The 14363-nt window shown below is 50.4% G+C and overlaps 6 protein-coding genes across 6 annotated transcripts; 2 read left to right on the forward strand and 4 right to left on the reverse strand.

Annotated features, from left to right (window-relative positions):
• Positions 1 to 252: 252 nt before the first annotated feature.
• On the forward strand, positions 253 to 3068 carry ccg9 (putative trehalose synthase (Ccg-9)). The gene is made up of 6 exons (XM_025623488.1): positions 253 to 705; positions 765 to 1174; positions 1225 to 1500; positions 1559 to 2023; positions 2076 to 2185; positions 2253 to 3068. Exons 1-6 carry the CDS (start codon positions 601 to 603, stop codon positions 2951 to 2953), a joined length of 2067 nt encoding a protein of 688 aa, XP_025478978.1. The 5' UTR covers positions 253 to 600; the 3' UTR covers positions 2954 to 3068.
• Positions 3069 to 3162: 94 nt separating this feature from the next.
• BO87DRAFT_360359 (dynactin subunit 5) lies at positions 3163 to 3948 on the reverse strand (the record flags this gene model as incomplete). Its single annotated transcript, XM_025621551.1, has 2 exons — positions 3835 to 3948; positions 3163 to 3744 (listed from the first exon to the last, which is right to left on the reverse strand). The coding sequence occupies exons 1-2, from the start codon at positions 3871 to 3873 to the stop codon at positions 3163 to 3165; spliced, it is 621 nt and encodes a 206-aa protein (XP_025478979.1). The 5' UTR covers positions 3874 to 3948.
• A 370-nt stretch (positions 3949 to 4318) lies between these two features.
• On the reverse strand, positions 4319 to 5523 carry BO87DRAFT_377200 (putative transcription regulator PAB1642). The gene has a single exon (XM_025623489.1). It carries the CDS (start codon positions 5436 to 5438, stop codon positions 4689 to 4691), a length of 750 nt encoding a protein of 249 aa, XP_025478980.1. The 5' UTR covers positions 5439 to 5523; the 3' UTR covers positions 4319 to 4688.
• A 511-nt stretch (positions 5524 to 6034) lies between these two features.
• Positions 6035 to 7637, reverse strand: BO87DRAFT_360365 (uncharacterized protein; the record flags this gene model as incomplete). The annotated part of the gene is made up of 2 exons (XM_025621552.1): positions 7211 to 7637; positions 6035 to 7160 (listed from the first exon to the last, which is right to left on the reverse strand). Exons 1-2 carry the CDS (start codon positions 7603 to 7605, stop codon positions 6035 to 6037), a joined length of 1521 nt encoding a protein of 506 aa, XP_025478981.1. The 5' UTR covers positions 7606 to 7637.
• A 436-nt stretch (positions 7638 to 8073) lies between these two features.
• On the reverse strand, positions 8074 to 9717 carry BO87DRAFT_459672 (uncharacterized protein). The gene is made up of 4 exons (XM_025628974.1): positions 9484 to 9717; positions 8968 to 9430; positions 8717 to 8911; positions 8074 to 8665 (listed from the first exon to the last, which is right to left on the reverse strand). The coding sequence occupies exons 1-4, from the start codon at positions 9564 to 9566 to the stop codon at positions 8375 to 8377; spliced, it is 1032 nt and encodes a 343-aa protein (XP_025478982.1). The 5' UTR covers positions 9567 to 9717; the 3' UTR covers positions 8074 to 8374.
• A 1545-nt stretch (positions 9718 to 11262) lies between these two features.
• On the forward strand, positions 11263 to 14311 carry BO87DRAFT_377201 (putative PHD finger domain protein). The gene is made up of 2 exons (XM_025623490.1): positions 11263 to 13867; positions 13915 to 14311. The coding sequence occupies exons 1-2, from the start codon at positions 11594 to 11596 to the stop codon at positions 14053 to 14055; spliced, it is 2415 nt and encodes an 804-aa protein (XP_025478983.1). The 5' UTR covers positions 11263 to 11593; the 3' UTR covers positions 14056 to 14311.
• Positions 14312 to 14363: the final 52 nt, after the last annotated feature.

The raw sequence follows: 14363 nt of genomic DNA on the forward strand, positions 1-14363 counted from the left end.
TATTATTGTCAATAGAAGCAAGTAGACCGACTCCTTGGCGACGGACTTTTTTTTATTCTTAGCGTGGCCTGTGCCATGAACCTAGCCTTGATCTTACAAGTCACTACCAAGCACAAGTACGTTCTGCAGACTTAGCGCACTCGCTATCTTGTGTAGTACCTATCGGAAGTCCCCGCTCCCGACGATCAACACCATCCATATCGACTGGTGATGGTTATGCCTCGGGGTACCTTGATATGATTTGGGAGAAAGGAACCTACAAGCTACCAAACATCTCCTGATCCACCTGCAGTTCTTCATGGCCAATTATTCTTCAATGATCCTGGTCAAAAAGGTGGATTCTCACTGCCGCCGGAGTAAATCGTATGCTGTTTGCAATACGTCATGGCGAAGTGGTAGCACACGCCATGGACTGGTGAAGTCATCCCACCACCACCCATGGTCTTACAAACCCCGGACCGGCGACCGAACCTGAAGTCCCTTCATTGAGATTTATAGGAAACAGTTCCTTTTTTTCAAATCCTGAGCAGCAGTCTAATCACCTTATTGAATCCCCTAGACACTGTACTCTATCTATAGTTCTCAATCATCATTGCCAACATGACCACTGACGGTATCCAGCCGTTCCAGCGCCGTTCATCCTTTCATCAGCTGCAGCTCTCGCATCAGTTTGACAGGAACTCCTGGGAAGCCCCTCCGTCAAAGGTAAAGTTCTCTTTTGCCTGAATACCCCATGACATCTCTAACCGATGGCATTCCATTAGACTATCTATGCTGGTCTCTCAGTACTGTTTGATGACGATGGAGTCACTGTAGCCCTTGCGATTCGCGATACTACCTATCTGCTCGACTTCCATCAGAAGAACATTGTTCCACAGGGTGGCCGGACCGTCTGTGCTGAAATCACCGACTATGTGCTGAACCAGTTGCGGGAGTATAGTGACGAACGCCTGGAGAAGTTCATCGGGTTGGCAATGCCAACGTCAGTGGCTCGGAAATGCCCCACTCTATGCTCACGTCTTTGGTCGGAGCTGGATGTGATTCCCTTGGTCTTGCCCGAGGAGAGTAATATCGGAGTTGATCACTACGTTGATCATCCTGTCCGGAAGTCTACTGGCTGGGAGCTTAAGAGCATCGATGAACAGGCCGAGTCCATGGGACGCAAGTGTGTCAGGTATGTCTTGCCCAGCTTAAAGCAGTGTGCATGTGCTTACAGCACTCAAGGTTGTTTGGCCCTGAAAACATTCCGTTGTTGCAAGTCGGTTTCTTGGGATTAGTTGAAGTTGACACTGCCTTCCATGTGCGCCTTACAAACCTGGAGGACTTCCAGAAGACAGTCACACAGAGGACCTGGGATGCAGTTAATTACTATGCCGACGATCTCAAGAACAGAGGCACAAAGACTGCCTTCTTTAGTGCCACTCCTCAGGGCGGAGGAGTAGCCCTCATGAGACACGCCCTTGCAAGATTCTCCTACTCGTTGGGAACTGACATCAAGTGGTAAGTCTTTCATCCATATAGCGTTTGATATCGAGTATCTAATAGATCCTCAAATTAGGTATGTCCCCAAACCGCGGCCTGGAGTTTTTCGCATAACCAAGAACAACCATAATATTCTGCAAGGCGTTGCTGCTCCAGATGAGCGCCTGAGCAATGAGGACTGGGAAAAGGTTATTGATTGGATCAACGAGAACGCGAAACGATACTGGCTCTCACCCGGCGGTCCTCTGCGGCCTCCTGAGGAGGGAGGAGCCGACGTTATCATTATCGACGATCCGCAAATGCCCGCATTGATCCCCATTGCGAAGAAGCTAGCACCTAACCGACCGGTCATTTTCCGAAGCCATATCCAAATCCGCAGTGATCTGATCGATCAACCTGGCTCCCCACAAGCAGACACCTGGTCGTGGATCTGGAAACAGGTGCAGCAGGCAGATCTGTTTATCAGTCACCCAGTGAGCATCTTCGTGCCGAAAGATGTTCCAGACGAGATGGTGGGCTATATGCCTGCTTCAACTGATTGGTCAGTCTCAAAAGATACCTGCATGATATATCTAGCTGACATTCCGAGTTAGGTTGGATGGTCTGAATAAGAACATGCGTGAAGAGGATGTCGCCTATTACGGCCGTGTCTTCAACTCTGTTTGCAGGAACTCAGGGATGATGACTTTAAATTATCCACATGGTGAGGACGATTCTAAAGCCACACATGCGTAGGCTTTGCGATCACGGTGGCGCTAACCACTTAGCAGATGAGTACATTGTTCAAATTGCCCGGTTCGACCCTTCCAAGGGTATCTTCGACGTTGTAGATTCATATGCGAAGTTCCATAGACGATTCACCTCATCCCTACCCGACAGAACGCCGCCCAAACTGCTTATTTGTGGGCACGGCTCCGTTGACGACCCCGATGGCACTGTTATCTACGATTCCGTGCTAGCTCACATTGAGAAAGACCTTCCAGACCTATCTGACAAGATCTGCGTTGTCCGACTTGGACCCTCGGATCAGGTGCTTAACGCACTCCTTTCAAAGGCCAAGGTCGCTCTGCAGCTGTCCACACGTGAAGGGTTCGAAGTCAAGGTATCCGAGGCAATCCACAAGGGTACCCCAGTGATCGCAACCAAGGCTGGCGGAATCCCATTACAAGTAGCAGATAAGAAGAACGGTTTCCTAGTAGAAGTCGGCGATACAGATGCAGTTGCACAACACCTATTCGAATTGTGCACTGACGACGATCTATACGAGCGGACCAAGAAATTTGCGCTTGAGAACGTCTGCGACGAGGTCAGCACAGTCGGAAACGCCCTGAACTGGCTGTACCTGTCATCCAAGCTCTCTAAGAAAGAAGAAGTCAAACCGCACAAGCAGTGGATCAACGACATGGCGCGCACCGAAGCAGGCGTAGAATACACCAGCAAAGAGAGTCGGCTTAGACGGATCTCACTGTAAGTCTGGCCAACGACCAACGAGCCAGACAATATGAACTATGTACCTAGATTGTTGTTTTTTGATATATATCGCGCGCACAGAGTTCATAAATAAAATAAAATAAACTAGACCAAGGGGGTATAGTACTAAACAGCCACACATACACACAAGTAAACTAAAACAATCATAACCATCATCATCAACAATAAGTACTAGTAGTCAGTAATTCCTCACCTCCCAACCAACCTATACCTCTCCCTCGCCAACCCCCCCTCGGCCCCCTCAACCCCATACCCCTCCCCGACCTCACCCACAATCCTCGCCGGCGCACCCCCAACAACACACCAACTCGGCACCACCATTCCCCCCGGCACCACCGCCCCATCCAACACATACACGAAATCCTTCAAGATAGCCATACTCCCCACCACCGCATCCTTCCCAATATGCACATGATTCCCCACCGTCGCCGCCTCCACTACCGCCCGCTCGCCCACAAACACATGGTCCCCGATCTTGAGCGGGTAGAACGAATACACACCCCGGTGTAGTCGCGACGGCGGTCGCAGGATCGCTTGTCGCGAGATATAGCTGTATCGGCCGATTGTAATGGCCACGGAGGGGCTGTTTGGTGCACTGCCGCCGCCGCCGCCGCCAGGGTCGGAGGATGTGGATGTGGATGAGGATGAGGATGAGGAGCGATAGAGGTCCCCCCGGATGACGGCGTCCGCTTGGATTACTGTCTTGCCGCCGAGGATGATGTGCTGGGTTCCGTGGATTAAGGACCGGCGGGAGATTTTGTTGCCTGTGTCCTGTGGTGGTGGGAGGGTGGGTTAGTATAGATTTGTTTGTTGTTGGGGGGGAAGGGGGATGGGGAGAGAATGTGGTGGGGTAGGACGTACTGTTTCGATGTATTCGCCCTTGGGAGCTTTAGGAGGCATTTTCTATTGGTACTAGATTGTTTTTGGGGTGGTAGATTAGGAGGAATTGAGTTGATGGTGAAGGGTGATGATGCTGTTTATCACATTGCTTGGGAGGTGATCTTGGATGCGGTGAGTGGAATTACTGTCGGCAGTTCAGTTAGTGGGCGGTGAATCGGACCCACTGCATTTGATTGCTTCGTACAGTACAATAATATGTTTTGTCGAGGAGTTCTATGCAGTATGCACATGCGATATTGGGATGCATTGTTTTGACTTTGTAGATCTTAATATTATCATGATAGAGCAAATGAAGCAATATTACTGAAGTAGATCTATTTACGGGGCCTTGATCCACTGTTCTCCCGATATGGAGGCTAATTTGGAGCCACAACATGGCTGTCCGTAATGACCGGGGGTACTTAGAAAAAAATTAAGAAATTGATTAATTGGAGATATCATTAGTATGACATGCTAGCGGCTCCAAAAGGTGGGCTGTATATGGAAAAGGTATCGACACCCATCGAATTTCCTCGATGCGGCCCACATCTCCCTTCATTAATGTTGCCTCTCAGAGTGGGGGATCGATGGTACTGGACTAATTAAACTCGATGAGTGCACAGTTTTTTAAAGGATATTAAACCCCACTGAGACTCATACCGAGATCAAACAGCCTTCAGTCACGGTATCGTGACCCCATATAGCAAATTTTAAACAGGAGCCAGTCCAATCCAGTATATACATCCATCCCAATCATATCCTAAACCCATATATCCCCGTAACACCATTTTTTTCAACCATACACATTATACCTTCCATAGAACCAATTCGAATTCTCAAACCTCCGGCCAGAACATCCCCTCCAACCAAACAACCTGCCTCCACCACCGCTCACACCTCCTCAACAACTCCTCCCTCTCACTACCCGCAACACCCGCAGCAACCTCATCCACCAACCCCGCAATCTCATCCACAAAGCGTCCAAACTCCTCACTCGTCCAATTAGGAATAAACTGCACTCTCAAAGCACCGCCATCCGCATCATTACTTCCCTCTCTACCCTTATTCTCCTTCTCCATAACCCCCCTCGCATATCCCCACGCCTTGTAATAACACACCTCCGTAGCCCACAACACCACCAGCCCCTCCAACAACGTCACGCCGCTCGAGCCTGAGGAAAGGAACAAATCCGTGTATGCGTGCGTCGCTTCGCTAGGGCCGAAGGTGGTCGCGCCCGGTGGGGGTACTTGCAGGTCGAGGTTGTATTCGGCGGCGACGGTCTCGAAGAAGGTGAGTTCGCGTTGGATGTTGAGGAGGGCGGAGGTGAGGAGGGAGAGGATGCGGGATTCGAGGGGGGCGGGGGTTTTGGTAGTGGCGGTGGTTGTGTAAGGGAGACGGATTTTGGAGAGGAGGAGGCCGATGAAGCGGACGTAGGATTGCGCGTAGAGACGGTCTTGTGAGAGCCAGGCTGAGAGAGTGGCTTTGGGGAGGGTGGAAGTGCCGGCGGAGTGGAGGAAGGGGTGGGTGGTTGAGGTGTGGAGGGCGGAGGGGTTGAGGTTGAGGAAGTGGGCTGTTAGGGAGGTCATTTTGGTTGTGGTTGTGGTTGTGAGGTGGTCGGTGGTGAAAGTGGAAGTTGTAGGAGAATTGTTGTTGCTTGTCAGGAGGGGCTTGAGGAAAGATGATGGTGATGATGATGTGGGTGGGGTAAGTAAGTACGGGGCTTGTGGAGGGGAGAGATCGGCGGCAGGGATTAGATTAGGGTTGGTTTCTGCAGGAAGGTTCAGGAACAGCATGTAACGTTTAGCACAGGAGCTTGTCTAATTCTTGTTCTGTGGGGTTCTCAAGTATGTTTGCTGAGTCCCATAGATTTTCCTCAAGTACTATAATGTCTCTGATTATCTCTACAGATTGCTAAGGATTGTTTCAAAGTACGAACTAATATTATTCACCACATCATATGCGGCATGTCCGATGAACTCACTGAAGTTAGCAGACGCATTCTTGGATTATTTAGATGCATTATTCTACAACTTTCGTAGCCAGGCAGTCGATGATTCCTCATGATGAGTTTGAACACCAGAGAAGGTATTATAGAGATATTCTGAAGGATGGTGTCCGGTAAATTCAAATTGGAAAGAAGCTCCTGGAGAGGATGATTGGCTAACAATGCATATACGAGCACCTACGTCGAATTTTCATCACTCGCTCCCAAAAAGCTGGCGACGAGAGCCTCCATAGTGTACCGCGCATCATTCCCGGCGTTGTGTAAGTACCAGCCCCTTATGTTAAGTTTCGCCAGCACGCCTCCCAGCGACCGTACCGACTCTTCCTTCCGCAGCTTAAGAAACATCTGCGCTGTGTCGATCTGGTCACGAAATCCTCCCACGTCAACCCCAACTTGCTTGAGATACTTGACATCTGCTGAAAGATTATGGCCTACCAGTACAAGTCGACGATTCAGTGCATCCTCCAAGCGCAGACTTGATCGCACTACGTCCACCAGGTCTCGTTGCAGCACCCATTCGCTCTCTCCAAACTGGAACATGCCAGGACACCCCGACACGAACTCATGATTCACGATATGGCCGTATTCTCTCACTCGCAGATGCCGGGACTGGATACGGCTCCGCCACTGGTCGCCGTTCACGCCCGGCGGAACTCCCACCAGACTCTGCATGTCCAACACTGACACGCCGACCTCAGTCACCTGGCTATGGCAGCGCTCATTCGACTCTACGTCGATGCTGATAAACACCGGCTCTCTCCAGAATGGATACGGTACTGCCTTGGTAGCATCTAGCGGCTGCACTGTGGGCACTGTACCCGGAGTATCCCAGTCAGCCATATCTGCTGTCCCTTCGATGTCATCCATGGAACGCAAACCAAAGTAGCACTGCATCCGTTGAACCATCTGCTTCATATCAAGCTCTTTCATCGTACGCATCAACTGTTTCTGCTTGGAAGATTTCTTTTTGTTCCGGGTGGCCTCGATAGCGGCTTCCATCATGGTCTCGAAAGCAGCGTATTCCTCATCCATATCTCCAGAAGGACGGTTGTGCTCCGATGATGGAGTAGTAATTTGTAACTCGAGCTGTTCCTTAGTCTCACGCGTGGTGCTGCGGCCGAGGTAGACAGGCTGAGGATACCCATCTTTAAAAGACAAGACCAGCCCGGCGGACATGTCTGTTGGCAGCGACAACTCACACGTCAGAGCACGATTTATCTCTTCCAAAAAGGAGTTAACTTCATTGGTAGGCGTAAGAAGCACGAATCTAGATCCGAGAGACGCTGGTGCGTGGACAAAGTAACTGGCACTTATCAGATCTAGTTGTACAAAGCAATGGATCAAGCGACTTACATATCCCACGAGCGATTCCAGAATTTACCCGCGTCAAAGAAGCGGCTGGAAACCTCATGGCTCAAGGATCCTTTCATATGTCTGTAGGGGTATTTGGCAATAGCCAAAAGGGGGCTAAATTGGCCGTTGGTGGGGAATACGTGTTCATCTGCCGGGACTGGGGTAGGGAGCTCGGGTGGAGAAGGGAGTTCAAGAGACACAATCTGAGTGGGTTGACTTGTCTGCTGGGTAGTTGTTGCTGACGGTCTGTTTTCCGGGTTCTCAGTAAGCTCTGTCTGAGGGCCTTCAACGTTATCATCGGGCCGAAATTCGTTTGCGGGACGGCGGCCGGTGTCCAATTTCAGGAGGTCTTCATCCTGCGCAAAAAGCAGCTTGAGACGTTCTTCGGGGCCCATTGCGTTAATGCGAGTGACGAAATCGAAATTTGATTTTGTTGGCTAGGAAGGTGTTGAAGGGGCAAATCGGGAGCGAGCGAGGAAGAGAGAAGAGGTATTTAATAAACAGTGCGTTGGCAAACGCGTGCAAACGGTAGTCTCCGCCATGAACCATGCAGTCAAAACTGGCAGGCATGAAGGATTCATCTTTCATACGACTTCACCACGCAAATTAGATGATTGAATAAGGAACCCACGTGAATAGACATTTCCAGTGTTCTATGTAGAAGTTATTGTGTTGACATAGTTGGCGTCTTAATGCGACACTAGATGAAGGTCATTTACCGAGACCAACCTCTCGGCGGTTTCAATCGTTCGGAGAAACAACAGTCAACGAGGTCCTCCTAGAAGTATTAGTAGGTGCGAAATACAATCCAGTGAATGGCAAACATTCCAATTGGACATGGCATTGTTTCGGAACGTTGGCCTACAGAAGCGCACTTCACTCGGTTGTCATGACCTTTCTATGGGCCATTCATAGTCATGACAAATCGCTTTATATCACTGCTGCTATTGAATGTTTCAAGGAAATCATGCTTGGCTGAGGGAATGCTCTATTTCTTCCTTGATTGAGTCAAGGTTGTCATCACAGCTGCTACCAATCAACAGCCAAAAATCGCAGCACATGACATTGTTTCCTGAGCATACATACCCAATGTTCGCACTCATACACAAGAAGGAAGTTTTCAATTATGATAAATACTCAAATCCAGTTTATATAATATACAGGTTAGTCAAGGGAGAGTCTAGACTGTCGAGTACTGTCCGTGTGACTTGGAAGCTCCTGGAACACGAAAGACCTCCGAGCAACTTGATCCTTCCGGGCAAACACCGACTTGAGACCATGTTCAAAGTTCAGTATGCAATATATTGTGCATACGATGATGAGGCAGGAGAGAACAAATGCTACAGTGGCAAAGAGCAGCATCATATCCTTGCCTGGTGTATTGCCGCGCAAAGTATTTCCACATAGAACAATGATCCGACTCAGTAGATAGGCCGCAATTCCTAGGCGACAGACCTGTTCAAGTTAGCCATTTGGACATTGTGATTCTGATTTTCCATGACTGACTGCAATAATAACAGTGGGGATTCTGTATTCACGTCGGACAAAATATGTGCCCATAGTCATCACCAGCAGTGCGGCTGGAATGAGTGCTAAGGTCAAGGAGTACTCAGGCTCCTCAAAGTGGACATCAATGAGGTCATACTGAATGATGAAGCCCACCAAGAAAAAGAAGTCGAATTTAATTAGAACAAGATATGCCTGTCAGAGTTAATCACACTTTCCCAATGAATGAAGCTCTGCAGGACTCTAAGTACCTCATATCCTCGATATTGTTTTCGACTCTGAAGGCTCCCCTGAACATACTGGTATATAGCCCAAGAAAATTCTCTGTGAACCCAATACGCGATCGGCCACATGAGGAGTGACGCTATACTGACAGTGATGGGAACCAGAAGCTCAGCAGGCTGGATTTCTTTCCACAGGTCTCTGGATAAGTCCACCAATGGTTTATTGTAGTAGTCGCGGTCTTCTCTAATGGTCAAGGTGGTAATATGGATAGATATGTACTGCATCACAGAATAGGCGAGTACACATCCATTGCTAATGCAAAGGGCTAGAAGCAAGATGATATTCTTATGATGTACCATGTCAAGACCGAGGAATAATTCATAAGCGACGGCGAACATGATGAGTGCTATGTTAATGGGGACCTGATATGATATGGCGACCTGAGTGGCATTGGGATTGACCCATGATTGCCACTGAACGAGGTTGTATCTGAAATGTGGTTTAGTAGCTGCGGATGATATGTTAACAATATTCGAACTCACATATTCAGCACGATAACAAGCAATCCTTGCACGAACAATATGCCGCAGAACCATTTTTCGTTTTGCGAAGTTGGCCAGTACATGGCGCCACGGGGCTAATCGCAACTCTGCTGTTCCAGCTTTGGTACTCTAATCAATGCACTGTTGCAAGCTTGGTGTCGGCAGCTTTTAGTATCCCAAGAACAAGCGGCGGTCGAAGGATTGAGCTACTGAGCTAGGGTAGCTTAAATCCACAAACTATTGTCGAAATTTGCGATAGATAGTCAAGCCGTTCACTCACAATTGGTGGACCCTAGTCCCATCTTCCAAAATTCAGGTAGCCACTCCGGATGTCTTACTTCTTGCCCAATCAACATTCTAGAGGTATCCACAGAGTAAGAACAATTTTTTAAGGCTGGGCATACATAAGCCGGCACATTTTGGCCGGATACATAGTAAATGATGAAACGGCGACCGTAAAGCATTGATTCTCTCCAACCAGCTGCGTGTTTGACTGGTCATTAAAGTTGATCGACTTTGCGTATCAAGCCTGTAGGTCCACGCCCACACTCATTCTGAACCCTAAATCCTTCATGTAAATGGGTCTATAGGCTACAGTGTTTTCTGCCTTTTGATCCTTACGAATAAGTTTAGAATAGGCTGTGCCGTAAAGCATAGATAGTCGGTACCGAGTCGGGGATCCAGGGTCTTTTGGTATGTGGGGCCTTGTGTTGCCTCCGAACGGCAGGCGGATTGAAGTTGATCACAAATCCACTGTTAGGGGTGCTCTATTCCTGCGCGGGTCCAACCGCCCGGCATCACCACTGACATAGACATGTGCGGCTGCACATTTTCGATGTGGCCAAAAACTTTCTTACAAATTGGAAACTACTTGTCAAGCCAATCTCATGCCAGCAGAACAGAGTATGCGCTCAGGGAGTATCTGTTCATTGGTGTTGCCACGTTCTGTCCAACCGTCTTGAGAACCCCCAGTGAGGTTGAAGCTTTCTCTATCCGTTGTCCTCATATTCAATGAACCAGATGAGCCAGAAAGTCGTTCAACCCTTGGATTTCGTATAGTAACCCCAGAGACTGCGTTTCTCGCGTTGATGTTGGAATGTGTACCTCAAGTGGTATGTGGCTCGTGCTCTTAGCGGCTAAGGTTATACCACGCTCTCAAAGCGCATATCATTATAGCTTGCTTCAAGCCTCTGTGTTCGTAGGATAAAACTGGGTGAACTAGTATTAAGAATTCTCTAGATCCATTGCATCTTTGTGCCTGATACCCGTATCCGATTAGACATTGGCTGTGGATTTCGTCAACAACTAAGTAGATGCTGTCAATAATGACTATTAAGTGAGTATTACACACTGCTAGGTAAGTACCTTATGGATCTTGATTACTGGAGTATTCTAGGTCAAGAATCAATTCTTGATGCTTTAACTCATAGTTAGTGTTTAATGTAGACATGGGATCAAGTCATAAACCGCGCAGCAAGGGGGAGAGCATAGTGCGCTGTCGAAGCTTGTGAATCATAGCAGACATAATAATCTATTGTCACTGCACTAGCGTATGAATTTTAGCATCGCCGGCAAATGCCATCAATGTACTCCAGATATCATGCTGGAAGAAGGGTGGATTTTCCGGACATGAGACGGCAGCATACTTTGCTTGTGCCTGTGCCTGACCTGTCAACCTCGGATCAACTATATTCCCGGGCACGACCCGCGGTGGTTCCAGCCGGAGGGAATCAAAGGCCCGGAACTGGCCAACATCTCCAACTGATCTCAGCGCTGCTCCTCCACTTCAGTCCCCGTCATTAGCATACTTCTATTGTTTCTCATTCTCCCTTACCTCCTCACCTCGTCCTTCCGTTGAAATTTCCCTCCTATCTCCTCTTTTGTCTTTAACTCATCTTCACCTTAGCTTGCAGGCTCTGGTCTGTCAAGCTCCCTCCATGTAAAAGTGCGGACCAGTCCCTCTTCCTGGCCGCACCCACCCCCATGGTGCCCGCCCATCTCTGACCATTTGTCCGCCTATTCCTTCAACGCTCCCTCTGTCGCTCACTCAATCGCTCCATCTATCGCCCCTTCGCATTCGTATACCCTTTCCGTCTACCTGTTGGATGGCATGGCGGACTACCACGACGCCGGTGGGCTAATTCTCGACGGCCCCTTTGATCCCGACGCCCAGGCCACCGTCACGGACTACATCGACTACACCGAATACCTCCCCGCTGACCTCATTCGCTCCCTCACTCTCATCCGCGGCCTCGACGAACGCTACTTGGAAGCTACACAGGGCGTCCATGATCTCACCAAGGCTTATGGCCAGCTGCCCACCCTCCCCTCGGACGTGCGTCCCGACGCGCGTGCTCTGCGCAAAGATATCTCCGAACATCTTGATCGCGCCATCAACGCCCGTGAATCGGCATATGCGGAGGCTTGCCGTCTCTACGATGTCATTGATCGCCACTTCAATCGGCTAGACAGCATCAAGCAAAAGCTCGAAGCTCTTCCTAAGCCCGCGTCGCGCGAACCCACTCCTCCTCCCGCGCCGCCCGTCACATCAACCAAAAGAAGCCGCTCGACCAAGAAAACAGAGGAAGTTTCTGGCCCGCCCACCACGACGCGCATCACGTTGCGCTTGGATGGCCACGATACTGCTCGCGCGACAACTGTGCAGAAGTCGCGCACACGCCGATCTCTCATCTCCGCCGAGCATCTGGCCGACTTGCATCCCGATTCGCCTATTGCCAGCACAGAGCATTCGGATGTGGAGCCGGATAGCAAAGTGACACCCTCAGAGTCACCCCCGGAGCCGGCAGCAGCGCCCGCCAAAAAGGAGAAGGGCCGTCGGCGATCGCGGACCTCTGGATTAGCTTCGACCGGTGCTCAAGGCCCTTCTGCTCCAGCCATATCGACCAGCAATGCGTTAGCGATGCTCAAGCCACCTCCTGACGACGCCAAACCTGGAAGTGAGGATATGCCATGGTTGCGTTTGACTGAGTGGGAAATGACGAAACTGCGGAAGAAGATGAAGAAGAATGCCGTTTGGCAGCCCAGCGAGGTCATGATTCATCGCGAGCTGGCCTTGCGCGGCCGCGGCTGGGAGGCTTACCGGGCAGCGAAAGCGCAGGCCGAGGCCACTGGTGCTGAATTCTTGGACTGTGACGACATAATGAACACGTACGTTCCGGGCAAGCTGACCAAACGCAGCGAGGCTACCGGCGATACCGAGGGCACGTTCGAGACCAAGCTTAGCAACCGTGGCATGAAGCTGAACGAGGCCAAGAAGCTCAAACGGGAGAACCAGGCCCGAGAGCAGGCGGCTGCCGCTGCCGCTGCCGCCGCTGCAGCAGCACAAGAACAAACAGCCAAGGATGGAGTGCAGCCAGCAGTGGCTCCCAGTAATTTACCCACAGCCAGTGTTCCAGAAGTCCCAGCTGTGAGCAAGCCCACTCGTGCAGGGAAAAAGAGGAAACTCGAAGAGGTGACACCCCCAGAGGTTCCCCCCATTCCTTCAGCTCCCATCCCCTCCGCATCTTCTGCCCCATCTGCTTCTGCTGCTCCCTCCACGTCTGATGGTACCTCCAATGTTGAACCCTCTGCACCCGACGGTCCCTCTGCTTCTACACCCTCTGTTCCTCCTACTGCTACCTCCGCTACTTCCCCTGTTCCTACTGCCCCCGCTGTCTCCGCTGCTCCTACTGCGCCTGTGGAAATTGAAACCCGTCCTTCGCTGCGAAGCGCGACTAAACGCCGCCGAACTAGCAAAGGATCCCCCACACCCGTTGATCCAAACATCGCCATCCCTGAAGAAGCACCTACAGCTGCAGCACCAGCTCCTACAGCTGTAGAAACCTCCGAGTCGCAGAAGCCTTCCTTACCGCCGTCTCCAATTGGACCCAAGCGCGCCATCGCACAACCCACGATCACAGCCGCAAAAGCGGCTACGCCAACCCCCCCGGTTACCCGACCCCCATCTCGCCGCTCGGCTGCTTTATCATTAGAACCAACCACCAATGCCAGCGCCGTTGCACCTTCTACCAAGCGCGAACTCCGTCAGAAAAGCGCCACGCCTGCTCGGAAGACTCCTGTGCCAGAAAATGCTCGAGCCGCCAGTGTGAGTGCTCCCAATCGCAGGCGTAAACGCCCCGCACCCGGTCCTGTGTCTTCAGGTCAAGATGGTGGTGCAGCGGTAAGCTACGGTCGCCGCAAAGCGAAGCCCGGCAAGAAGCGGATTGGGACGCGTGAGGTTGGCCTAAAAGATGGTACCCTGGCACGCGAGGACATTCGAATCGACGAGGATGGAGTCCTCGAAGAGATCGACCCGAACGAACCACGGTATTGTCTGTGTGGAGACGTGAGTTTCGGGACGATGATCTGCTGTGAAAATCAAGAGGTATGTGTTCTATAATTCTACTTTGATGGCGCCGCTAACATGAGTAGTGTGACCGAGAATGGTTTCATCTTGACTGTGTCGGGCTGTCCGAGGTACCAAGTCGCACGGCCAAATGGTACTGTCCGGATTGTCGGGTAAAGTTCAACAAGGGCGCAGACGGAATAGTGAAGAACAATCCGCGGAGATGAAGCTATACCATACTGACTGGACAATTCTCGGATTTCGAATGGGTGGTGGATATTCATGAGACCACGATTAGGCGCTTGGGCAGATTGTTGCATGGGGCTTGATTTTGCTCTCTACTTTGTTCTCTTGATTGCAGCGTGGCGAAGATTTTATGGAGTAAAACCCCCTTTGTTGATCAATTATATTTATCATAAGAGCTAGTTCGGAACCTGGTGATGGCGCTACACTGAGAGAATAATGCAGTTAATAACTTATCTACTTGTGCACATGAAGCCAATCAATAAACTCACAGCCCCTATTAAGAACAACA

This window comes from Aspergillus neoniger, assembly GCF_003184625.1.
Source record: "Aspergillus neoniger CBS 115656 unplaced genomic scaffold BO87scaffold_19, whole genome shotgun sequence".
NCBI classification, from domain to species: domain Eukaryota; kingdom Fungi; phylum Ascomycota; class Eurotiomycetes; order Eurotiales; family Aspergillaceae; genus Aspergillus; species Aspergillus neoniger.

Coding starts and splice junctions, on each gene's coding strand:
- ccg9 (XM_025623488.1), top strand. CDS start 601: ATGACCACTGACGGTATCCAGCCGTTCCAGCGCCGTTCATCCTTTCAT. Junction 1,501..1,558: donor TTGGGAACTGACATCAAGTG/GTAAGTCTTTCA, acceptor TCCTCAAATTAG/GTATGTCCCCAAACCGCGGC. Junction 2,186..2,252: donor GACTTTAAATTATCCACATG/GTGAGGACGATT, acceptor ACCACTTAGCAG/ATGAGTACATTGTTCAAATT.
- BO87DRAFT_377200 (XM_025623489.1), bottom strand. CDS start 5,438: ATGACCTCCCTAACAGCCCACTTCCTCAACCTCAACCCCTCCGCCCTC.
- BO87DRAFT_459672 (XM_025628974.1), bottom strand. CDS start 9,566: ATGTACTGGCCAACTTCGCAAAACGAAAAATGGTTCTGCGGCATATTG. Junction 8,912..8,967: donor AACAATATCGAGGATATGAG/GTACTTAGAGTC, acceptor TAACTCTGACAG/GCATATCTTGTTCTAATTAA. Junction 8,666..8,716: donor TCCCCACTGTTATTATTGCA/GTCAGTCATGGA, acceptor TAACTTGAACAG/GTCTGTCGCCTAGGAATTGC.
- BO87DRAFT_377201 (XM_025623490.1), top strand. CDS start 11,594: ATGGCGGACTACCACGACGCCGGTGGGCTAATTCTCGACGGCCCCTTT. Junction 13,868..13,914: donor TCTGCTGTGAAAATCAAGAG/GTATGTGTTCTA, acceptor TAACATGAGTAG/TGTGACCGAGAATGGTTTCA.